The sequence below is a fragment of the Cuculus canorus genome, chromosome 4 (genome assembly GCF_017976375.1).
Source record: "Cuculus canorus isolate bCucCan1 chromosome 4, bCucCan1.pri, whole genome shotgun sequence".
Classification (NCBI taxonomy): Eukaryota; Metazoa; Chordata; class Aves; order Cuculiformes; family Cuculidae; genus Cuculus; species Cuculus canorus.
In genome coordinates this window covers 7,351,607-7,376,029 of record NC_071404.1, presented here as the reverse complement: position 1 = coordinate 7,376,029, position 24,423 = coordinate 7,351,607, and the positions used below count along the sequence as shown (strand labels likewise).

Sequence of the window (24,423 nt, the reverse complement as noted above, 5' to 3'; positions counted from 1 at the left end):
TCTCTGCAAGGAAAGAGACACCCCCAGTTCCTCACTGCAGCAAGCAGCCGCTCTGTCTTCACTAAGGGAAAGGGAAGGAAGGAGCTTGGTCTTTGGGGGAGTTTTCATAGTTGAACAGAGACCTGATTTCTAGACAGAAATACCTGCGCTGCTGAAACTGCGGTCTGGCACAGAGGGACAAGCAGGGGTGGTATACGTGCTCTGAGAGCAGCTGAAGTTGCATATGCTTCGACCTGCACTCGTACATGGATGATTTTTCAAAGCTGTACAAATGCATGAAGAGACAGAGAAATACTGATCACATCAATGAATTCCTGTCCCTTGAAAGGAGTAAAATTTAACTCCAGGTCATGGAGAAAGGCTTTTCTCATCTTTAAACAAGAGACTGACGAGTAGGAGAAAGTGGTTGAAGTCTCATTTTATTCAGCTGACAAAGTGGCAAATCATTAATGGCAGGGTACAAACATTATTTTGGTTGGATCACAAGGCCGGTTGGTAAAATGGGGAAACAAAATAGTTACAGAAACCGTAGAGAAGCTTCCTGAAGTCAGTTGTCACGGTAACTCGAACCCAATACAAATACAACAGGTGGTGAAGTTAAATACAGTGCAAGGAAACAAGACAGTACCCGTGCTTTGATTTAACGCTTCCAGACCCAGCCAACAGCTCCGTTTGCACCCGTAGGAGATCGGGGGGGTTATTTCCAGCACAGAATTGCCTCTGAATCCACACCCCAACTCACTGCACTTGGGTTGTTCCCAACCCCACGGCACTGGCGTACGCCGTCAAGATATCCACAATCTGTTTGGTTTCCAGGGTCATCCGTGCTTCCGTCAGCCAGTCGTGTGCCACTCGCCTCGACTCCCCTCGTAACTGATTGACAAATTTAGCTGCCAGCTCCAGATCTCCATGTTCAATGCAGTATGAAGCGTAGGACAGTAATTTAAACGTGTCAAGGTCGTCGGGGCTGAGCTCTGCAGGCGGCTTCAGCTGCTGCGGGTGGAACACAAGCAGCGACTGCAGGTAAGAGAGGAAATATTGATACAAGCTGTTTCGAGTTTCATCGATCATAGCCACTCTTTTTGCCAGTTTTTGGACTGTGTGGAAGCGTGCTCGGAGGGCCTCTTCGCTGTACACTCCCCGCGTCAGGGACTCCGGAGGGAGCGCTGCTGTTAAGGCTTCTGTAAAGGCGTTGTCCGAACAGCTGGCTTTGATGGCCTTCACTGCGCTCTCCAGGGGTTCGGTGGGACTGTCCCCAGAGGCTGTTTTCATGCAATACTTGAGCGCTTCAACTGAAAGCCACAGTTGATGGGCCTTTCTGGCCTCCTCTTCTGCTACTGCGTGACCTGCAAAACAAGCCAAAAAAAGGACACTCAGGTGGGAGCACCCACATAGGATGAGTTTTGAACCTAAGCATCAAAATGGAGTTAAATGCAGTTGGAGGCCGGTCACAAGTGTTCCCCAGCGCTCAGTGTTGGGGCCAGTGCTGTTCAGTATCTTTATCAATTATCTGGGTGAGAGGATTGAGTGCACCCTTAGTAGATCTGTGGGTGACACCAAATTGGGCAGGAGTGTCAACCTGCTTGAGGGTAGGGAGGCTCTGCAGAGGGATCTGGACAGGCTGGATCGATGCACTGAGGGCAGTGGGATGAGGTTTAATGAGGCCAAGTGCTGGATACTGCACTCGGGATACAACCCCCTGCAGTGCTACAGGCTTGGAGAAGAGCAGCTGGAAAACTGCCTGGCAGAGAAGGACCTGGAGGTGGTGGTTGACAGCAGCTGAACATGAGCCAGCAGTGGCCCAGGTGGCCAAGACGGCCAATGGCATCTTGGCCTGTATCAGAAACAGTGTGGCCGGACCAGGTAAGCGATTCTGCCCCCGTATTTAGCACTGGTGAGGCTGCACCTCGAATCCTGTGTTCAGTTTGGGCACCTCACTACAAGAAAGACGTCAAGGTCCTGGAGCGTGTCCAGAGAAGAGTGACAAAGCCGGTGAAGTGTTATGAGGAGAAGCTGAGGAAACTGGGGTTGTTTAACCTAGAGAAGAGGAAGCAGAGGGAGACCTTATCACTGTCTACACCTGCCTGAAAGGAGGCTACAGTAAGGTGGGTGTTGGTCTCTTCTCCTAAGCGATAGGATGAGAGGAAATGGCCTCAAGTTGCACCAGGGGAGGTTCAGATTGGATATCAGGAAAAATTTCTTCACCAAAAGGGTTACAGGGCATTGGAACAGGCTGCGCAGGGAGGTGGCCGAGTCCCCATCCCTGGAGGTCTTTAAAAGACAGGCAGATGAAGTGCTTAGGGACGTGGTTTAGTAGTGGACAGGTACAGCTGGGCTCGGTGATCTCAAATGTCTTTTCCAACCCAGTGATTCAATGAAAAGCCACTCCTCAAACACCCTGTGTTCAAAAGCAGCTGCCCCCTCGGCGCTTGATCTTAAAGCAAGTCTGTTCTGCACTTCTGGGACAGAACGAGATGGCTTTGGGCTGGTGCAGCTGGGACTTGCTGGGCGCTCCGCAGTGTGGCAAACCCAGGCCTATGAGGTCTGTGCCTAAGCCTGGGTTTAGACACAGAGATTTGGGCAAGAGACCCATGACTTTAGTTCTTAAAGCAATGCCATTTCAGTGCTCACTCTCGACTGCCTGCTCGATTCCCTTCAGCCTGGCATAGGCAGTGTTTATATCCAACGTGAAGTTGTCAAGTTGCTCCTGAGTAAGGCGTCTGAACTGCATTTCCTGTTCACTGAGTTTCTCCGACAAGTTCTGAAACAGAATGAGATATAAAACAGCTGTTTCTGGCCTGATAAATAATATTTAACTTAAAGATATGTTTTGATGAATCTTTTAGTACATAGGAAATACAATACTTTAGTAAGAAGCTGTATTAGGGTGAGTTTAACAGTTCATGCCTTTGTAATTATCAAAATTCTCCCCTCTAGCAAAAGCTTTCAAGCCAAGTCTGAATAAAGCCTACACGTTCAGGCACTCTTTTTCAGCTGAAGATGAGCAGGCATCTCTTCCCAGTCCACATTTCAGTCTTCTGGAAAACAGTTCAGGACTCTTGTCCTGTGAAGCACCTACTTTGCAAGGGTTCAAGTATCCCCCTCCTAATCCTCCTGGGACTCCTTTTCCCTTACCTGCTCGAATTCCACCTTTAGCTCCTGCTCCTGGACCTTGAGGACGTCCCGCAGGTGGTCCGTGTGGGCAGCTGCCTGCCGCCGGAGCTGCGTCCTCATTTCACTCTCCATCACCTCTCGGACTTCTTCAACCTGCGCCCACACAAGCAGCTGTTATTACACCACTCGTTTTCTGTGACTGTATCATCCCTCAGTGACTAACGAGGGAACATTTTATAGAAGTGGCATTGACAGAGCCCATGTTTCACCTTAAAAATCTGTTGAGGTCCATTTTTGTAGTTGACCTCCTCTTTAACGACCTCATTAAAAAATGGTTTCACAGCCTGCAAAGCCAGTGACCGGTGAGTTGACACCCTCAGCACTTGGTGCAGTTATCAAAATAGTATATAAAATAGACAGTAATATGACAAACTGAACTTTCTGGCATTTATAAACCACCTTCCAAACAAAAAGTGCTTCACTTTTTCCCTACGTGCTGTAACACTTTCCAGGCTGGGCACAGTTTAATGAAATGTCAACATTCCCTGTGCCTGACCCCGATCCCAACAGCCGCTCTGGGAGCACAGGTTAGCACGAGGGGGCACGGTGCAGGTTTATTCAGGAGCAGTTGAGCAGGTTTATGGTTTTCTGGGGTTTTATTTGAAGAGGACTGTGACATTTCTGAGCTTCCACTAAGTTTAAAGAGGGTGGTTCAAAGAACTTCTAAAAAGAGCTCTAAATTAATACCTGTTATGGCAGTGCTTCAAACTAACAAGCTAGAAGTGAAATCCTCAGTTTCCCTATGTCAATGCAAGTTTTTGAGTTAACGGCCCATGTTTCATCTCATTTTCAAAGAGTATACGTACACCCAGCAGGAACACTTGGCACAAGCATCTGCCTGCAATACAGTATCTCAAAAGAGAAAAACTGCAGTGCCCAAATTCCTACACTTGTCAGTCACACTTATTCATGTCCAAAGCAGCATTAAAATCCTGAGTTTTCATAGTCCTTTTGAAAGAAACTAGATCTCAAACCACTGGTAAAGCGTGGAAGAATATGGAGCAACCTCCTGGAGGCACGAGGGAAGGACAACACTCCTGAAAGGAGGTTGTGGAGAGGAGGGAGCTGGGCTCTTCTCCCAAGGGACTGAGGACAGGACAAGGGGGAATGGCCTGAAGCTCCGCTAGGGGAGGGTCAGGCTGGATATCAGAAAAAAAATTCTTCACAGAAAGAGTCATCGGGCACTGGTACAGGCTGCCCAGGGAGGTGGTCGAGTCACCTTCCCTGGCGGTGTTTAAGGAACAGGTTGATGAAGTGCTTAGGGACATGGTTTAAGGGAGTGTTAGGAATGGTTGGACTTGATCCAGTGGGTCCTTTCCAACCTGGTGATTCTATGATTCTATGATTTAGTAGCGGACAAGTACGGTTGGACTCTACGATCTCAAAGGTCTTTTCCAACCTAGCAATTACGACCTTGAGGTGTCTGTACTAGGGAGCAGCTCCCTAGGGAAGCTGTCATGGTGCCAAGCCTGACAATTCAAGAAGCATTTAGACAACGCCCTCAGACACATGGTGTGAATGTTGGGGTTGTCCTGTGCAGGGGCAGGAGTTGGACTAGATGATGTTTCTGGATCCCTCCCAACTCAGGACATTCTATGACTCTACGATCTGTTTTGAACCAAGAATCCCATCTCCAGTGGCAGACAGGTAACATACAAGTTGTTCCCTGTTTCACTGTATGATGCTGCCATTCTAACTCTGCAGAAGTTTACTGGCCCAACATTTTTCATGCTTAGCCTCAAGTCCCCTGGCACTGAGAACATCCCTGTTGCTCTCTGTGCACCTCCCCTACATCCTTTCCGAGTGAGGGATTCAGCCAGGTGCGTTCTACCACTTTACCTTCTTCTCCTGTTCCATTTCAATCTCACTTTTGTGACGCTCCAGCGCTTTGGCCACGGCTGCCTCAAACGCTTTTTTATCTTCAAGTTTCTGCTTCTCCAGGGCTGACTCGATGTGCTGCTGTTCCCTCACTCGCTGCTCCGCCAGCTCTCTGTTGAGCTGGTCGATGCGACGATGGGCGTGTGCAATGAGAGAGTTTAAGTCGTCTGTCGATAACTGGCCAGCTAAAGAAAACACAAGGCGTTAGGAAGCTGCCACAGCACTGCCTGCCCACCTCCCACTCGAGCGCTCCACGTGGTTGACCAGTGAAAAGCTTTCGAGCACTTCAAGCCTGTGCTTATCATAGAATGGTTTGGGTCAGAAGGGACCTTAAAGATCACCCAGCTTCATCTCCCCCCTGCCATGGGCAGGGACACCTCCCACTGGATCAGGCTGCCTAAGGCCTCACCCAACCTGCATCTTGAGCACCTCCAGAGACAGGGCATCCACAACTTCTTTGGGAAACCTGTGCCATTGCCTCACCACTCTCACAGGAAAAAATGTCTTTCTGATCTCTAATCTAAATCTCCCTTCTTTCAGCTTAAAACCACTTCCCCTCATCCTATTCCTGCACTCCTCAATAAAGAGCCCCTCCCCAGCTTTCCCGTAGCCCCCTCTAAGTACTGCCCACCTGGTATCACTTTCCAAGCCACAACTACAACCAAGAACTTCCTACCTAGGAAAGAAACTCTCTTAGTGTCTTTGAGCTGATTCACAGCTATGATTTACAGTCCCATATCTGTGTCATGCTTAGCTAAGAGACTACTGACAACTCTGTCCACTTCTTCATCCTTATACCATCATGTATTTTCCCCTATGACAGCACAGAGGGCAGCAGGATATATGAAACCCTGAGTCTGTACCTGAAAGGTTTGGCTACTCAAGGAGCAGTAGTGGTCACAGCTACAGCTGTGTTTACTGCTTTTTTTCTGGGAGAGGAGTAGGACACAACCTCTTCTCCTAAGTAGCAAGTGATAGGAAAATGGACTCAAGTTGTACCACAGGAGGTTTAAACCGGATATTAAGAAAAAAATCTTCACTGAAAGGGTTGTCAAGCATTGGAATAGGCTGCCCAAGGAAGTGGTGGAGTCACCACCCCTGGAGAGATTTAAGAGGCATGAAGATGTGATGCTGAGGGACATAGTTTAGTAGTGGGGTTTAAGGTTGGACTCAATGATCTTTCCCAACCCAAATGGTTCTATGATTCTACACCTGTAGCATTTGTAGACTTAACCTGAGAATGGTGCAGGCTCTGTAAAACGCTGCAGCTCAAGACTTTTGTACTGACTGACAAGGCTGTCAGTGAAACAGCCTGTATGGAAAACCAGGGACTACTCGGAACAGCATTTCTGCAGGCTCTAAAGTAAATGAAATTCAAGAGTCCTTCAGCCATCCGACCGGTGAGTGCTGGAGAAAGGACTGGCGCAGGAGGGCTCAAGTCCAGCAGGGAATCTGGCTGGCAGCACTAAGCTCAGCTGTTGAACTTCACACAGTTATAAACAGAACAGGGTTTTACTGCACTCCAGTTTTAAATTGGAGTTTCTTTGATAAAAGAGTAAAAAATAAATAATAGACAACCTCAGGATCAACGAATTAATCAACGCTTCTAAAATCAATCATAAAGGTTAAATTCAGAGACTCAAGCTAAATTTGGTAACTCGGCTCAGAGCAGCCCTACATGGCTTTTGAAGCATAGGAAGCACCCAGAGGGTTCAGTGGCATCCGCAGGAACCGGCGTATCCAGCACCTCTCTCAAGCCCAAAATGGTTTAGGAAAGTAACATTCCATCCCTTTGTTGATCCTGCCTGTGATTTGAAGTGATGAATCACACAAACACAAAAAAGGACAGAGGGAAGACATAGACAAGAGCAGAACAAGTAGAGGAACTCACCTAAGTCAGTTATTTCTGCAACAGAAAGAGGAGAGGTTGGAAAAGTTAATGCACATTCACTGCAGCAACTCAGTCATGCAAAGGTAAAACAGGAAACTGAGCTTCTTATCTACAGTGACTTAAACACAAGTCTGAGTCTTTAGGAATCAGGAAGAACAGTGTGGCGAGTATAAAAGTCTCTCTATATTACAGGCAAAACGTAACCCAAAACATCCCAGCCACTAAAATCACCTTCAGAAACCCACAGATCAATGTTTAACCTTAGCCAAAGCAGGGAATACAAGTTTGAAGCAGGAAAGGATGCTGAAAGTTTCAGTCTGACATCTCTAGGTTCTTACAGATCAGAAGCAGTCGGTGAAGAAACAAACTCCCAAGCATCAGTGAGAGTCACAGACCCTGACAAGTCAGCCCTGCACATACACAAGTTGGTCATGCCAGTATGAAACTGAGTGCATGGAAAAGTTCCAGGAGGTTCCCTTTCCTCCTTCAAAAGAGCAGTGATCATGAACTCCAAGATTTTCTCCCTCTACCCCGTGCAAGGAAAGGCAGCTCCATCACCAGGGTACCTAAATAAAGTTTTCCTTCTAAACTAATACCCAAAGACTGCGCATTTAAAGCGGCACAGCAAACTCTGCTAACGGCTTAGTCATTTAAAAATGTTTTCTCCACGTTTGCTGGGTGGTTGGTTAGTTTAACAAAACCCAACTGTTCAGGGATCTGGTGTATTCATTTAGCTGTGAAAATGATGCTGTAGTCCACATGCCTAAAGCATGAAGTAGCATCAATAAATGCTTGTATTATACTTCAGGAAAACTATCAGGCAATATCAACACCATGCTTTCTCAAAGAGCTTTTATCACATCTAGAAAGAAACGTATTGTAACTGAGAAATAAAATCATGACAGCTGCCTCTGAGGACCGAGGAAAAGCATGGTACATTTTATGTTAAAACCCTGATTGGAAACATCCAGGAAATGTTTTTTAGGGAATTAATTATTTTGAACTACAGCAGTGAGTAATTACTCCGTGGACATACCACACTGGAGTTCCAGCTACAGCTTATACAGAGTAACACTACGCACACGCAGTCCATTTTCTGCACCTCTGCTTATCTTTAAAATGAAAGCAATTAAGGTAAGTAAGGGCTCCTGTGGGGAAGAAGCATGCCAAGGGGATCGCTTTGGATGAGCTGACTTGTCAAGCCATCGTAACTTCATCATGAGCCTGACTCCTTTCCTGCTTGCTTTCTGCACCACTGTGGTGTATGAACATTTCAAACAGCTCTAGATAAACTATTTCTTCCTCTAGTAAGAGAGGAAGAGCCTGACTCTGCCTTTGAATCACATTTTGCACTTTTTTTTTGTTATAAGGAAAGCAGAAAAGAGCTGGAGTTGAAAAACCCAAGCACCTCAAATAAATACAAGCATAGGAGACTGAAGATCTCGGTCCAAGAACTCCTGCAGTAATATTATAAAACCCCATAAGATGCCTCTCTGCTGCTTTTGTGCAGCACTGGCTGTTGTTCAAGGTAAGTACTGTGTCAATTTAATTTAGAAAGCACAAGCCGGGGCAGGAAGGGTACGAACAATGAGTTCTGCCTTTCCGTGCATCTTTCATTTCAGTGATGAACTAGAGAAATTCAGGGAGTTCTTCACTCTGTAATGAAGGTGCGTTATAAAACTTATAATCACAGACAGTCAACCAGACAAACACCTGATCAGCGAGCAACACAGATTTGATCCAAATCTGGAGTGACCTGGCTCTCGTCCTGGAATACCAGGGGGTGGAGGAGACATTTAAACAACCATATGACATTTATCATACAAGAGCTGTATTTTGTGAAACTTCCAGCACAGCACAGGTAGTTTCCAGTATTAAGCCCTTTATAACACCTGCTTTACGACACTTATTTCACTTGTGAGCTAATTTTCACTTTGAACCCACACACCACCACAGAAATTAGGGTGCTGGGCATTCAGTTCAGTGGCCATAGTTACAGAAACACAAGAAACCAAAGTGACTGACACGTAACCAGCACAGAGGAGCCCTGCAATCGGAGACTTACTTAGCCCTTTCCAGCCAGGCTGTACATCAGGGGTGATGCTGTCGAGCTCTCGCTGAAACTCTTCTCTAGCTGTAGCCACAAGCTCATGGTATTGAGCTACTATCTTGGCCTCAGATTGTGCTGCCTGAACCTGTACAAACAAAACCAAGATTAGTTCCTTTTTCAAGGCAGATATTGAAGAGAGCCACACATAATTTAAAGCCAGGCCTGGAGCTACTGCAGATGTCGTAAGCCTCCAGTTCAAAGAAAGCAAACTCAGCTCAGGGAGAGAAGTGATATCAAACTCCTCATATACAATAATTGCTGGAACTACCACAAATCCATTTCTTGTCAAACACACAGTAACTAGATAGCCAGCCTGTAACCTAGACAGGACCAAAGGAGCATCTTAATTCACCTTTAAATATCTCCAGCTCTTTTCCTCTGCTTTCAGCCATCATACAAGGCTAGAGAGCTAATCTTGTGATGGCTGCCCTGTCTCAGGATGTTCTGATGTTCCCACTATGAGGCTGAATTCTCCACTCAAAACACACCTGATCAGCTGTCCTGCAAAGGGAGATAAATTCTACCTTTTCTTTTCTTTCCCAGTTTCCAAGGCTGTAAAGCGATTTACCCATCAAGTCACTTGCACAGATCGCTCCTACTCCTTCCTGGCCTCATCCTCTCAGCATCAAACAAAAAGAATTACAAATTGCCCCAAGAAAGGGCAGACACCAATCAAGATTTTTCAGGACAGAATTCAAGTTCTTCTCACAAAGTTCTCATGTTCGCTGGCTGAACGTGAGCCACCAGTGTGCCCTGGTGGCCCAAAACATCAACAGGGTCTTGGCTTTTATCAAAAATGGTGTCGCCAGCAGGAGCCGGGGAGTGATTGTGCCCCTAGTTTTGGTGCTGATGAGGCCACACTTTGAATCCTGTGCTCAGTTTTGGGCCCCTCAATACAAGGACACTGTGCTGCGGGAGAGTGTCCAGAGAAGGGGAATGAAGCTGGGGAAGGGTCTGGAGAACCAAATGTTATGAGGAGTGGCTGAGGGAACCGGGATTGCTTAGTCTGGAGAAGAGGAGATATCACTCTCTACAACTGCCTGAATGGAGGTTGTGGAGAGGAGAGTGTTGGTCTCTCCTCCCAACTAATGAGTGATACAACAAGAAGAAATAGCCCCAGGTCGCACCAGCACAGGTTCGGATCAGATATTAGGAAAAATTCCTTTACTTAAAGAGTGTGAAAAACTGGAACAGGCAGCCCAGGGAAGCGGAGGAGTCTCCATCCCTGGAGGTGTTCAAAAACATTTAGATGTGACACTTGGGTACATGGATTAGTAGGAATGATGCTGTTGGGTTGACGGATGGACTGGATGACCTTAGGGGTTCTTTTCCAGCCTTAATGATTCTATGACTGCTCACAAGTGTACACATATGATCAGACTGAGTATTCCTAAAAAAGGCCGGAATTCACGCTTTGAAAATATTTACCCTGCCACCAAGAATTTGGGAACAGGAGGTCTGCACAAGCTGCCAAGCAATCCTTATTCCAGTTAAAAGCAGTCTGTAGAGGCATTACCTTTTTCACAACATTGTCCAAGTCGTCTATCATACGATGAAGATTTTCTTCTGCAGCAGTAATGTGAGGTTTGGCTCCTGCAAGCTGAGACTTCTTGGCGTTCTCGATTACACCCTTCGTCTTCTCCAACTCTTCTCTGAAAAGAGAAGAAGCCACTAATTTTAACACGTACAGGTCTTACAATATCACCCCAAAGAAAAGTTTACGTTATGTAGCTTGTATTTGTAGGAAGAACTACTGGACAACTCTATGGTGCTTCCATCTCTCAGCCCTATGTCTACAATCCAGTAATTAAAGATTACTTTTTCCCCACAGACTGAAACGTCCAGATGTCAGTGTGTCCATTCCATGTAAAACGAGAATTATTTATAGTGCAATTAGTAATCAAGCTGGAGGAGGAAGATGAAAGCAAGCTCACTGCAGAGTTAGTATTAGTAAAACTAAGTTAATATTAGAACGTAAATATTTCCATCGCTTGAGAGTATCTAGGAAGCATTTTAATACAGAAGGCTTACTCTTGCAGCTGCACTTTGGACATGGTGACTGGTGGAGATCAGCAAGGATGGGAGAGAATTTAGAGGGCTCTGTAAAGACAGTTTTTTCTGTAATTAAGAAAGAACTGCTTTCCTCCAGCATAACTGGATATCAAGGAAAAAAGTAAAAAGCGTCCCTTTTCCAAATCCATTCAAACCAAGGGAGGTTTCTAACGACTTTGCTGGAATAAGGAACAAGCTTTAAAATAAGTAAATAAGTAAAAGTGAAGGCATCCAGTAGAGCGACAGAGAAAGAAAGTTAGCGCATCTGGGTTCGCATTAGCTTTGGCTTACTTAACAGAGAGTGTGCAGTCATGGAGTCCTTACCATAGGTTTAATATTGACAAAATTATCCAAAATAATATTAAAAGAATAATGGATTTTTTTTTCTAATCCTACTTAAACTTACCAACACCATATATAAATACTAAGGAGATAAACAAGCTCTTAAAAAGAGGAACGGGAATATTTCAGGCTCTGTGGTACAGTGATGATCACCTGCACAGGTGCCCAAGTGGCACACACCACAAATTATAATATTCGTTACTGAATCTCACTTGTTTTGATCTGGCACAAACACATCGGTTTATGAACACCAGTGGCTGTAGATGTTCTAGAAACTCATCTGGGGTCTGCCAGCCCTCGCATGGGTGATGCTAACTTACCACTTGACAAACCTTAAATATAAGCAACTCACTTGGCTTTCAAAAGGGCATCGGCAGCTTCATCCACTGCTCTCCTCCGGTCCTTCAGCGCATCCTCCAGCGTGCGCCACTGCGATGCCTTTTTCTCCCCAGCAGCCTAAGAAGCACAGATGCCTAATTAGGGTCATCACAGTTGTGAAATAAAAGAGTTATCAAAAATAAATGAAAGCTTGTTAAGACTTAGAAGCTGCTACACTCATTTCACTCAAACAGAGGAGCATTTTTGTGTTTTACCAACAGCACAGCTGAAACCTTTACAAACAATCCTTCCCTTCCAATGCTTTGTTTAATTCTTAACGTTTTGTTCTACCTGAGCAACAGCCACTCGTCCATGCAGAAGGACTTGTGTGAGGATCACTGTACAGTGCCACACTTCTGGAGGAAGTTCTACCCATATTGAAGTACTGTAATACTTTAAGTATTAAGCTTAAAAGCAATATTAAAGTACTGTAATACTTAAAAGTTACTTAGTTTCAAAAGCAAACACTTAAGATACTTGTTTTTCTAACTCCTAAATTAAATCTTGAGGGCTTGTTTAGTTGCCCATATGCCCTTGTTCATTTGATTAACTACTGAATTATATCCAGAGCCAAACAGGAAGCAGTGGTTACACACAAACGCCAGTATTAGCACACCAAAACCGTAAGCTGGTACCATTCATGCAACCCCTACTCATTTTCAGACAAGAAACAGATAGTCCAGCAAGAAGATTTTGGCAAAGGGAACAGTTCAATGGAATTACAAGGTGGGCAGTATGACACCCTAACTGTATCTAGATAAAAAATGGGCTTGGGAACTAAAATACAATTAATTAAAATACAACACGAAGACTATCAATGTATTAACTTCAACATTTATTCTTGCAAAAGGGAAACAAAGGAGCTGGGGAAAAAAAAAACAAAATTTGAAAGCAAACCCACTGCATTATTCAACTACACCACATTTCAGAAGTGGGAAGATTAGTTAAAACTATGATAGAAGTAAATATGTTGAAAGAACAGCTTCCAACTTTAATTGTCACATGAAAAGTTTTGCTGAACACAACTAAAAGAAACCACCTGTCCCCATTTGTCCAGTTTACCTCAGAGTTGTCCATGGCCTCCTTCAGTATCTGGGAATGGGCATTCACTGCTTGCACAGCAGATTCCTGGGCAGTGATCGCCTGAAGGGTTATACGAGCTGTTGTGCTTAGGGCTCCCTCTAGAGTTGCTGCAAGGGCTGTAAAAGAATTAATTATTTGAATTAAACTATAAAGAAAAGAGCCCTAGAATTAGTAAAATGACATGTTATATGCTCCTGTTATATTTATGCCGTGCAGCACTACAGGCTTGGGGAAGAGTGGCTGGAAAGCTCCCTGGCAGAGAAAGACCTGGAGGTGTCTGAACATGAGCCAGCAATGGTCCAGGTGGCCAAGAAGGCCAAGAGCACCCTGGCTTGGATCAGAAATGGTGTGGCCAGCAGGACCAGGGAAGGCATCATCCCCATTTACCTGGCGCTGGCGAGGCCGCACATTGAATCCTGTGTTCAGTTTTGGGCCCCTCACTACACGAAAGACATAGAGGTCCTGAAGCGTGTCCAGAGAAGCATAACAAGGCTGGTGAAGGGGCTGGAGAACAAGTGTTATGAGGAGTGGCTGAGGGACCTGGGGTTGTTCAGCCTGCAGAAAAGGAGGCTAAGGGGAGACTTTATCACTGTCTGTGACTGCCTGAAAAGAGGTTGCAGTGAGGTTGGTGTCGGTCTTTTCCTAAGTAACAAGTGATAGGATGAGAGGAAATGGCCTCAAGTTGTGCCAGGGGAGGTTCAGATTGGATATCAGGAAAAATTTCTTCACTGAAAAGGCACTGGCAGAGGCTGCCCAGGGAGGTGGTGGAGTCACCATCCCTGGCGGGCAGCACAGGTGCTCACAGATCTGGTTTAGTAGTGGCCAGGTACAGTTGGACTTGATGATCCCAAAGATCTTTTCCAACCAAACAATTTATGATTCTATGATCCTCTGTGTCTCCTCATGTTATTTCAATGACCCAAAAAGGTTGGTCAGTTTGGGAACTACACTTGCAGCCTACAGCAGAAGAAAGGTTGCCAGAACTTGCTCCTTATTTAGAGGAGTACTGAGATGCAAGACTCCACTTACAGCAATAACGCTGCTCAGTGGAAGAGCTTTGCCCTGTTTCTGCAGGGGGTGCATTGAAACCAACAGGGATTGTCCATCTTCATTCATTACAACGGTTATTAAGAGGAAACAAATAAATTTTCCTGTCTTCCACAAGGAAGATTTATTCCAAATGCAGTTACTCTTCCCAGCTAAAAAAGTGGTGGACTCAACTACCTATTCCTAGTGGTGAAGAAGCATAAATGAGCTATTAATTATTCAAGCAGGAATCAAACCAGAATGGCTAATCAGAGTGTGCAATACCTGCCTTTCTCAAGTCAGACGTCTATCTCTTGGTAGCAGAGTAAGAAAACCCACCCATCCAGAAAATGCTCCTCTGAATTATTTCAGTGGAACATTTCAACTTCTTTGCCTGCAAACCAGTCCTTGTACAAAACAGAAAACTCACACCAAGCTTCTTGTTTCTGTTTGTTGTGTTCTCTCTCACACCAGACAGTTCTCAACAGAAGCAAGCGTCAGCAAACCACAACCACCGTGTCCACTCCAAGCCCGTTAAGTCCAGGCTTGTGCATCTTCTCATCCCTCATGTGCAACAACAGCTCAAGACTCAGAGTTTGGCTGAGGACCAAAGTGCTCCAAGGAAAGTCTGGCTGTGGCCAACACATCTGACACGGTCCCATTTCACATGCGTGGAGGCCAGGCAGGTTGGATCAGACATAGACACAGGACACATGAGCTCAAAATGTGCCAGAAAACAGCTGAGCGATGCGGTTCAGATGTTTCCCTTTGGAAAGGAGTTTTTCCTAATGACGAATGAGCGATGTGGGACTCTCAGCAGGAGAAAGCAGTCACTAAATGTTGACATTGTAAATCCCTATGTAAGGGCTAGTGAATAAGCGCCTAAAGATTATTTGTGCCATATGTCTGGGAAGAAACCACTTCTTCATTTGCATTTTTATTTGTTTAGACAGAATTTCCTTATAGTTATTCCAAACCCAGACTCGGCTGTGTAAGCACAGGTGGCAAGTATTGATTTCAGTGCAGAGAGTATAAAGGGCCTCTTCTACCACCAGTCCTTTCCAAGCACTAAGAGAAAAGGAACAGCAAGCTGAAGCACATTCAAAAAGCTGCCTCAGTGTGCAAGCCTATTTTCACTGTCTGCACCCACGTAACAGTAAATTTTCACTTTAAATGGTTTCTATTCTGCATCTCTGTAGTCAATGCCTCCAGCCTATCCACTCCAGAGATTCTTTCCCTCCCCCCAGTTCTACAGAGCCGGTGCAGCCATATTTGCACTGCCCCAACTCAGAAGCCACCCTTCAACACTCATCCGTTTCTCCAAGAGGCTGGTCTTCCTCTCACCTTCATCAACACCAGCTGGAGGACAATATGGAAGCTTTCTAACCCTGCAAGCAATCTGCCACTTCAGCTTCCAGAAGCTGTGGAGATAGCTGGCATGAGACTGCCCAAGCATACAAGACAGCAAAACACATTCCATCAATAAAAGACTTCTCTGTTTTTCTGGCTTTCCCTGAGGCAAATCAGAAAAGGATCCAAAACTCCCAATTTCAACAATTGTGCTGCAGCCAAATCAAGACCAAATGACAACCCAGAGGTATTTAAAATCTAAGAAACCAACTGGGAGGTGAGGTGGGAAAAACACTCATTGTTTTGAGCAAGACAAGTTTTTGGGACAGGGGAAAAGCCAGACCACCTCTCAATACTACAGCTGGACTAATATATCTGCCTGAGTTAGAACCCAAGGAACTGTTGTAATTCCCAACCCAGATCCTACAGGAAACTCTTCACAGAGATGAAAAGTTTCACATGGTGAGGGGATGGGATGTGACCTGGATGAGAGTCTGAGCACTCTGGGCTTGTTCTAGCCGAAAGAGTATCTTAGGTAACGCCTTCCCCATCTAATGGAGTGCTACAGAAGAGATTGAACCAGACTTCTTGGAAGTGCCCAAAGAAAGGCCAAGAGGCAACAGATCCAAGAGCCAACAAGAGAAATTAACTGGATGTAACAAGTCCTCCATCCTAGGGAGCAACGGCAAAGCTGCTCAGAGGTGGAACGATCTCCATGGCCCCGAACAACACGCCCCAACTCTCCAAGCAGGGGGAAGGACTAGAGGCCTTGGAGGCCCATTCCAATCCAACACTTCCCATCATTCTTTGACTATCCGTTAATTCTTAGTGGGTGGAAGAAGCTTCAGCACCACTTTTTCTGCCAACACAGCACAGGGACAACAACAAAGAGGTGAGTAAGCAACTCGGAACTCTAAAGTCAATACAGTTCAACAATTCTTCTGTCATGTATAACACACAGGAAAAACTATCCACACAGACTTACCTGCTACCTTCTCTTGCTCCTCTTTGTCTTGCTGGGCAAGCCGGGCTGCAACTTCTTCTGGTGATCGTTCTTTTATAGCATGGGAACCTTCATGTTCTTTACCTATTTGAAAGCAAAGAGAGTTAAGTTGTTTCAGGAGGAACTCCAAGTTAGTAGATGGATTACTTGTAAGGAAGTAACTTTCTTTTCAAAACTGGCTTTTATAGTCAGTATCACTTTAAAAGCCTGACCTCATGCACGAAGCCATGCTGAAAATATCTCAAGCTTTTTTATACCAGTAACGACAAAGGCCAGCCTCAAACCTTCTTCAAATTAAAAATAGTAGCATGGATTCTTCATGTGCATCTGTAGATATTACGTTGCCTAGGTACAAAGATATACAACATCCAGAAGTGAAAGGCAAAGCAAGAACTGGAAAACACTTATGGAGCCAAGTTTAAAGTGAATATCTGTTCTTATTCTTGTTCAGTTCTCCCTTCGGCACACTTGGAAAATCCAGCCAAAGTGAAGAAAGATTAGGGAGGGAACTACGGTGAACTACAATTATCCTCTACTCCCTAGCCTAAGGCTATTCAAAATGCTTGTAAGAGTGAGCACTGACCTAAGTAATTCTCCCAAGACCAACAGCAAGTCTGTGTCTTAATTGAGGAGAGAGCCCAGACTTCTCAGACTCATGCTGCAACAAAACCTGTCAGGCTGATGCTCACTAGGAAGAATGTATTTACTTACTGCTGGCACATATTTTATGAAATGCATTCACAGATATTACTACAATCTCATCTGAAAGAGACTTAACACACAGAAGCCAGTCTTTCTTGTCGAGTTAAACGACAAACACAGTTTCTCCACTTGGCCCCCAACAGATGCGCTTTTCTGAATATCAATCAGAAAGCCACAAAGAACAGAGGCAAAATGGACTGTTTTAAGTTCCAGTTCAGCACAAAGGCAGCCTTTCCGCTTGCGTTCATGCGTATACCTGTCCCAGGCATCAACCTCACCTTCTTAGGGTGTTAAAAAGCTATTAACAGATGATGAAAGTTTTCTTCCACAAAAGGCACAAAGATTCACACCTTTAAAAGACTGACCAATACCCAAACAGAAGTAAGAATTTATGCATTCGATGCTACGGGATTTTGGTTTTCTTCATTGTGTTCATACATCTTTCTCACCTTCTTCGGTCTGTATCCCTGGAGCTGGCACGGACACGGCTACACCTGTGGCAGAGATGATCTGTGCTGCAGCCTTGCCTGCTGTGAAGTACAGTTGTAGCATAAAACAAGTTATTGTATATGAGTTGTACTGTAAGAACAGGGATAGAAGACTTAATTTCTTTCCTCTGCAGAAACATATTATTTGGACACTGATATACATTTTCAGAAAAAAGGAGAATTTCCTGGACAAGCAGCAACTAGTTACTATGTACACACTCATGGGGCCATGAGAGATAAATGTAAAAAGATGTTACAATCATTCCTCTCTGAAACAGTTCCATTTGATCTGGCTTTACAGTACACCAGTAATTATCCAAAATTAAGCTTCGTGTTTACACAAAGAAGAGGAGGTAAACTGTCTCAGAGTGCAGCACCCGAAGTGCTCTTCCTGCCGAGTCTCATATCTGAATTATGCATGACAGCTATTGTTTGTGCTGGATTCCAAATATTCTATAAGGTAAATAAATTTCAAAGAAAATTAATAGCTAAAATAAAAAAGCTAAAGCCATTTTAGACTAATTTTCTCATTATTTAAAATAAGATAATGTTGTTTCTAAGAAATTATTAAATACATATCTTCAACCACTCCATTGGACTGTTTTAAGCTACCCTAGGATGCAGGATGTAAGAGATCATTAAGTCTTTTACAGCACATCATGTAGAGAGAAGCAAAAAGTTACCTTCCTTTTCCTCTGAAGGAGGAACAGCTTCAGATTTGCTCATCTGGGATTTGGTAGCAGGCTGTTTAGACTCTTTCATCACTTCTGCTACAGATGAGATCTTCAGCGGACCTTGCTGGATCTTGAAAAATCACAAGATGACAATGGGAAATGTTCAAGCAGCACTGTTGCACACCACAAATTGGTACCTCAGTTCATAACTCTTAAACCTTCGTCATTTAAGAATTCTTAAAACTCTTAAATTCTTAACACACAACAAAACTAATCAGAATTTGAAAACTGTGAGCAGGTGCTCTCTTTAAAAAAAAAGAAGAAAAATGGAAGGGTAGGAGCAAATGGGAAACACTTACTGGTTTCTTTGGCACCGGTACAGTGTAAGGTGCAGGACCGAGTGCTATCTCAAATAGTTTATCAGAGTAGGGAATAGCCTTCTCCACACTCTCCCGGAATTGTGTATCATAGCTGGCATACAGGACGGTTCCACCTACTCCTCCACCCACAAACAGGACACTGGCACCAATGATTTTGCCTACAGAAACACTGGGAGGGAAGAGGAGTAAAAGTCTAGTAAATGAAGTTATGTGACAAACAAACAGTTTACGAGTACTTAGTTTCCAGCTGAGGACCACCACTCCACTCCAGAAGCTTGACAACAAACCAAGCACCCACTTTAAATCACTTTCAACACCAGTAACTCCCTGTTATAATACTGGTTCATGACTAACTCAAAATTAAGGTGGCAATCCCTTTCTAATAAATGATCACCTTGATTAACTTCATTGAAATCTGACTGAATCAAATGAGGAAAGCACGGAACAGAAAAATCCCACCACCACCGGTCTGCTCTAAGGTGAAACTAAAGAGCAAATTCCCTCTTGGTCAACACAACAGAAAAACCCACTCCACCCCTCCAAAATCCTCTACATACCCAGACTCTCCTGAGGAGGTAGCATATCCACGGTACAGTCGTAACGGACGGAGTGATGTTCTCCCACACTTGCTATTCTGCAAGGGATGGAGGAGGTGAGAGTCAAGCAATGAGCACATTTAAAAGTCTCCATCTCAACATCAGTACCCAGCTGGTTTGCTCCATTGGCACATCTTGCACACCCTCTGAAGGAAAGTAGCCAGCACTAGAGCAGTCACGTTGGATTCTGCTTTCCCAGAACAAAGAGCTTTCTCACGCACAGCTTGCACGTGAAGGACTTTTAAGAAGCAATCAGGCATCTTGAAAAATGAGAAAAAAAACCAACACCTATCCCAGCTTATTTCTGCTTTATTTTGCCTGTGTATGTTCCCCATCTCCAGCCTGGGAAGTACAAACAGACTAGTCCACATTCTCCTCCACTATCACAGAGGCTGGAAAAGATCTCCAAGATCATCCAGTCCAACCATCAACACAACACCACAATGCCTAACTAAGCCATGTCTCCAAGTGCCACATCTATACATTTCTTTAAACATCGCCAGGGATGGTGACTCCACCACTTCCCTGGTCAGTTTGTTTCAATGCTTGATCCCTCTTTCAGTAAAGAAATATTTCCTGATACCCAACTTAAATCTCTCCTGGCACAACTTGAGGCTATCTCTCATCATTTGTCATTTCGGAGAAGAGACCAACACCCTCCTCACTACAACCTCCTAGAACAGCTCGGCTGTCAGCAGCGCAGAAAACAGCTGTTTAAATACTTAAAACCTATAAAACCTTTAAACTTATATTTAATATATAGATCTATTTTTATTTCTGAAGACATACAAACAGTTCTCAAGCTCCCAAACTAAGACTTCCCCTTCAAAAGGGTTAACAACTGCACACACTTTCCAGACAGACATCAGATTATAATATAAATGAAATTACTATATGAAGACTGATATTTCATCATATTCTACTTAGCAAAACTCACATCATCCAAGATTTTTATCTCCTCTTTATATTTTAGCTGAAAATTAAGATTTACCAGAAAGGCTGAGGAAGCCGCTCTAGCCTACGGAATCATAGAACAGTTTGGGTTGGAAGGGACCTTAAAGATCATCCAGTTCCAACCCCCTGCCATGGGCACAGACACCTCCCACTAGATCAGGTTGCACAAAGCTTCTTCCAACCTGGCCTTGAACACTCCAGGGATGAGGCAGCCACAACTACTCTGGGCAAAACAAGTAAAAAAACTCCTCAGGAGTTTCTCCACCACCACGTGACTTGCTAAGAGGACCCAGGGGAAACCAATGCGTGAGACACAAAGAACTTTTTCCACAGCTGAGATGCTTTGACCAACTAGGAAATGTTTCATTAAAAATAGAAGAAAAACGGGAGATGCTTCCCTACAACAGGGCCCCAGAGGAGCAGTTTCTCCATATCCTTTGCCATATGGCAATGAGTAACAAGGACACATCTTGTGGCTGAGCTCCCATCCTAGCCCAACAGCACAGACAGGAAAGGCAGGAACACCAAATTCTTACTCTTGCCACAAAGGCAGCCAAAACATTTTGTAATTATTACAGTAACAGGAGCATGTATTATTATTACAGTAACAGGAAACACTCTCTTCTTGCCCCTGAGACTTTCACAAGCCCTCACTGTGCTCCATGGCCAATTTTCTGATTTATGATGGATAGAACAGATGACAAAATAATAAATATGTTCTGTAATGGTTTTTATTATTAGATTTGATCCCTGCAGAAGCAAAAACCGAGGCTTCATCAGTCCTCTCAAATAGAACTTCAACAATAAAAGCCTCTTAAAATATTTTGTAATGAACTGCTGGCCATACCACTGAGTCTCAACTGGTCCCTGTTAAATGAAGCATGGGAAGTGCAAAATATTTGAGCATTATGTGTACAGCTCAACCCAGTAAAATCAGGAAATAGGGGTAAAAATATTATTTTCCTAGAATAACAGAATGGTTTGGTGTGAAAGGGACCTTAAAGAACACCCAGTTCCAACCCCGCTGCCATGGGCAGGGACACCACCACTCAAAGCCCCATCCAACCTGGCTTTGAACGTCTACATGGATAGGGCATCCAGGACTTACCTGGACAACATGTGCCAGTCCCTCACCAACACAGAAAACAATTTCTTCCTAATCTCTAATCTAAATCTCCCCTCTTTCATCTTAAAACTGTTCCCCCTTGTCCTATCCCTGCACTCCTTGATAAAGAGCCTCTCCCTAGCCCTCACAGAGGCCCCCATTAAGTACTGGAAGGCTGCTATAAATACTTGAGCATTATGTGTACAGCCCAACCCAATAAAACAAAGGGGGTAAAAAACGTTATTCTCTATTGTTCCATTCAATTTCAGTCCCTCTCAACACTCAAGGTTTACTTTATTTACCCTAATGCTGAGCTAGAGGAGGAGGGGCTCTTTATCAGGGAGTGCAGGGAAAGGATGAGGGGGAATGGTTTTAAGCTGGAAGAAGGGTGATTTAGATTAGATATTAAGAAGAATTTTGTTACTGTGAGGGTGGTAAGGCCCTGGCACAGGTTGTCCAGGGAAGACACATATGACCCAACTCTGGAGGTGTTCAAGGCCAGGTTGGATGGAGCTTTGAGCAACCTGATCCAGTGGGAGATGTCCCTGCCTATGGCAGGGGGGTCGGAACTGGATGATCTTTAAGGTCCCTTCCAACCTAAACCATTCCATGATTCTATGATCTTCTGGTCCAAAGAGGACCTGGACTAAAACTGATAATCCACTCATTGTGGTGCACAAAGCATGAATGCTGAATGACAAGCAGCGAGTTTTTTCCTCTGCCCTGACAGCTTCCCACATGCAGCCTGTTCTGGAGCATAGAACAGATATGCTTACTGAAAGTGGGTGAAATGAATGGGTGCAGTGGTGTTTGCCCTCACTAGGTGTGAGCAGGGGTTTTAGCCAACATGCAAATGGGCAAATGTGCCAAGGAACCAAGGCACATTTGGTTCTGGCTGCCTCCTGGGGTGCCCAGAAGGCAAGTCCAGCTCCCTGCAGCACTGCACATGAGGCTGAAAATATTTGTGAACCACTGGGATGAAGACTCGCATCTCCCAAAGCCACTGCTTCAATTTACTTGTTCACAAGCTGACTGATCCTTCACATACAGAGCTCACAGTAAGACAGAAGGATAACACTTTTCCCAGTCTCAACAAGCCCTCTACTGGGATTTTCCATACTTAAGCCTTTGGGGAGCAGTAGACGCTTTGCTATCCCCATCCACCCATGCTCCGCTTCCCAGCTCTCTCAGCCTGGTCAAGCGACCGAGCATCATCAGGGACCTGTTATCCCACAGCCTCAACTAGGTCAAACTCTCCTGGAACAACTGGAAATTTTAACCAGTAGAAGAGTGTCTTAATATCACAAATCAGAAGCAGAGTTGTCTCACTGCTCCCTTCCATAGGGCATCTATGTAAAAAGGGTTTATTTCCATTCTACCCCCAGGCACAGCCAGATGGAGCATCACCACCCCTTCCAGGCCAGACATCAGCATCTGCCCAGCAACTTCTGAACAGCCAAAGCTTACTTCCATGACTGAAGTTTTCACTACTTGTGAGAAAATTACCTAGTAGTATCTCAGATGAAGTCAGTATCCCTTGATCAGATTCCACAATTCTGCACCTCGCGCAAAACAAGCACCACAATTAGAACATTTCTTTCTTACTTTCAGTTTCTAGCTCTTTTGCCACCCAAAAAGAAACAAGTTTTAGTTTCCCACAAGACCAGCAACAGTCTTTACCTGTCTATACTAGGGTGTGCCACAAAGTTTCCTGTCAGTGTGAAGAAAAAGAAGCAAAACATATAAAAAAATATTTCTTTGCATGCAGTTTCTACAGTTTTAACTAAATGTGTGCTGCATTTGGTCTCATCAGGAAACACAAGTAGGGATAAAAGAAAAATAAAAGTTAGTTTTTCAGGTTGAGATAACAAATTGCACCAAGTGCTGTGGCACCGCTGCGTTTGTATGGGTCTTCCACCAAACTTCTCCAGACAGAAGGCAGGTTCCCAAGCTGCAAAGCACAGCACCGTCTTTTCCATTCCAGGCACACTCGTTTAAAGACAGAACACATGCCCAGAGTGATAACCACCGGCTGGAGTCTGCTCTCTGTCTCCTCAGCTCCCAGCTCAAATTTTCCACAGGCTGGCAAACCCAGCGTCTTATTCCAGCAGGCATCAAATGACCTGGCCTGGAAAACTCTGCAGTCTTACACTATGGCCGAGGAGACGCCAGTTGCTGGGGTGGAGGCTGCTGGCTCCGGAGGGGGTCCTGCCAGCTGTGGGCTGAGCTGTGTGAAGGTAGAGCAAGGGAATGGAGCCCAGAGAAGGGCTGGGAGGCGCAGGGGCAAGGCAAGGTCATGTCCTTCCCCGCTGCTGAGCGGACTCTACAGTCCTGCTGCTGAGAGACGGCTCCCCACACGCCACGGCCGAGCCTTCCAGCCCCTCTGGGCTGCGGCCAGAGCTCCCCGCGCTGCTCCAAGCCCAGGACGAGCGGGAGAGGCAGCAGCAGGCCCAGCTACTGGCCCCCATGGAGGCTACAACTCCCAGCATGCAGCGCGGCGCGCCCCACTCCCTACAGCCGGCAACTCGTCAGCGGACGTGCGGCGGGCTACTATTCCCAGCATGCAGCGCGGCGCACCCGACTCCCTATAGCCGACCAGCCCCCTGGGGGACTACAACTCCCGGCATACAGCGTGGCACATCCCACACCCTATAGCTAGCCACCCCGCAAGCAACTACAATTCCCGGCATGCAGGGCGGCCTGCGCCCACCACCCACAAGCGAACTACAACTCCCGGCGTGCCTTGCGGCGACGCCCCTCTCCGCGCTGCACTGGGCTGGCGCGCTACATGCCAGGATTTGTAGTACGCGCGCCCTGCCGGCTGACAGCCCCCGCAGCCGCCCGTCAAAGCCGAGCGGCCAATCGCGGCCCGCGCCTGCGGAGTCATTCAGAGAGGACCGAGCCATGCTTAGAGGACGCGCCGCGCTTCGCACCCCTCTCCACCCGGCGCCCGCTCCGCTCGCCCCCTGCCAGCCGGCCCGGCCCAGCCCGGTCCCTGCCAGGCGTCACTGATCCGGGTAGCAAAGAAGGGCTCGTAGCGCTCCCCCAGCGCCGCGCACCGCCCGCCGCCCTGCTCACCTTTGCGGCCGCAGCGAGCCCCGCTCGGTGGCACGCCCGCAGCATGGCCTCGGAGCCGAGCCGGTCCGGCCGCGGGAAGCGCCGTGCGCGGTCACTCCCTACGCCGCCCCCGTCACCGCCCGTCCAGCGGGGTGCGCGTGCGCCGGGGCCTCCTGGACT

The 24,423-nt window shown here is 45.7% G+C and overlaps 1 protein-coding gene across 3 annotated transcripts; it reads right to left on the bottom strand.

Moving 5' to 3' along the window:
* Nucleotides 1-408: 408 nt before the first annotated feature.
* On the bottom strand, nucleotides 409-24,423 carry IMMT (inner membrane mitochondrial protein). Of its 3 annotated transcripts, none has more exons than XM_054065261.1 (15): nucleotides 24,265-24,423; nucleotides 19,089-19,165; nucleotides 18,511-18,700; nucleotides 18,161-18,281; nucleotides 17,439-17,519; nucleotides 16,270-16,371; nucleotides 12,888-13,024; nucleotides 11,800-11,903; nucleotides 10,570-10,705; nucleotides 9,009-9,138; nucleotides 6,944-6,958; nucleotides 5,014-5,237; nucleotides 3,136-3,267; nucleotides 2,632-2,761; nucleotides 409-1,346 (listed from the first exon to the last, which is right to left on the bottom strand). In XM_054065261.1, the coding sequence occupies exons 1-15, from the start codon at nucleotides 24,307-24,309 to the stop codon at nucleotides 739-741; spliced, it is 2,232 nt and encodes a 743-aa protein (XP_053921236.1). In that variant the 5' UTR covers nucleotides 24,310-24,423; the 3' UTR covers nucleotides 409-738. The 3 variants fall into 3 exon arrangements, with proteins under 3 accessions (XP_053921236.1, XP_053921237.1, XP_053921238.1); XM_054065262.1 differs by having other exon boundaries at nucleotides 17,439-17,516; XM_054065263.1 differs by lacking the exon at nucleotides 6,944-6,958.

Excerpts from the sequence above, each read along its gene's own strand:
- IMMT (XM_054065261.1), bottom strand. The coding sequence starts at position 24,309 with ATGCTGCGGGCGTGCCACCGAGCGGGGCTCGCTGCGGCCGCAAAG. Across the intron at positions 10,706-11,799 it reads GATGCCCTTTTGAAAGCCAA|AGAAGAGTTGGAGAAGACGA; the intron begins GTGAGTTGCTTA and ends TTCTCTTTTCAG. Across the intron at positions 1,347-2,631 it reads AATCGAGCAGGCAGTCGAGA|GTCACGCAGTAGCAGAAGAG; the intron begins GTGAGCACTGAA and ends CTTGTTTTGCAG.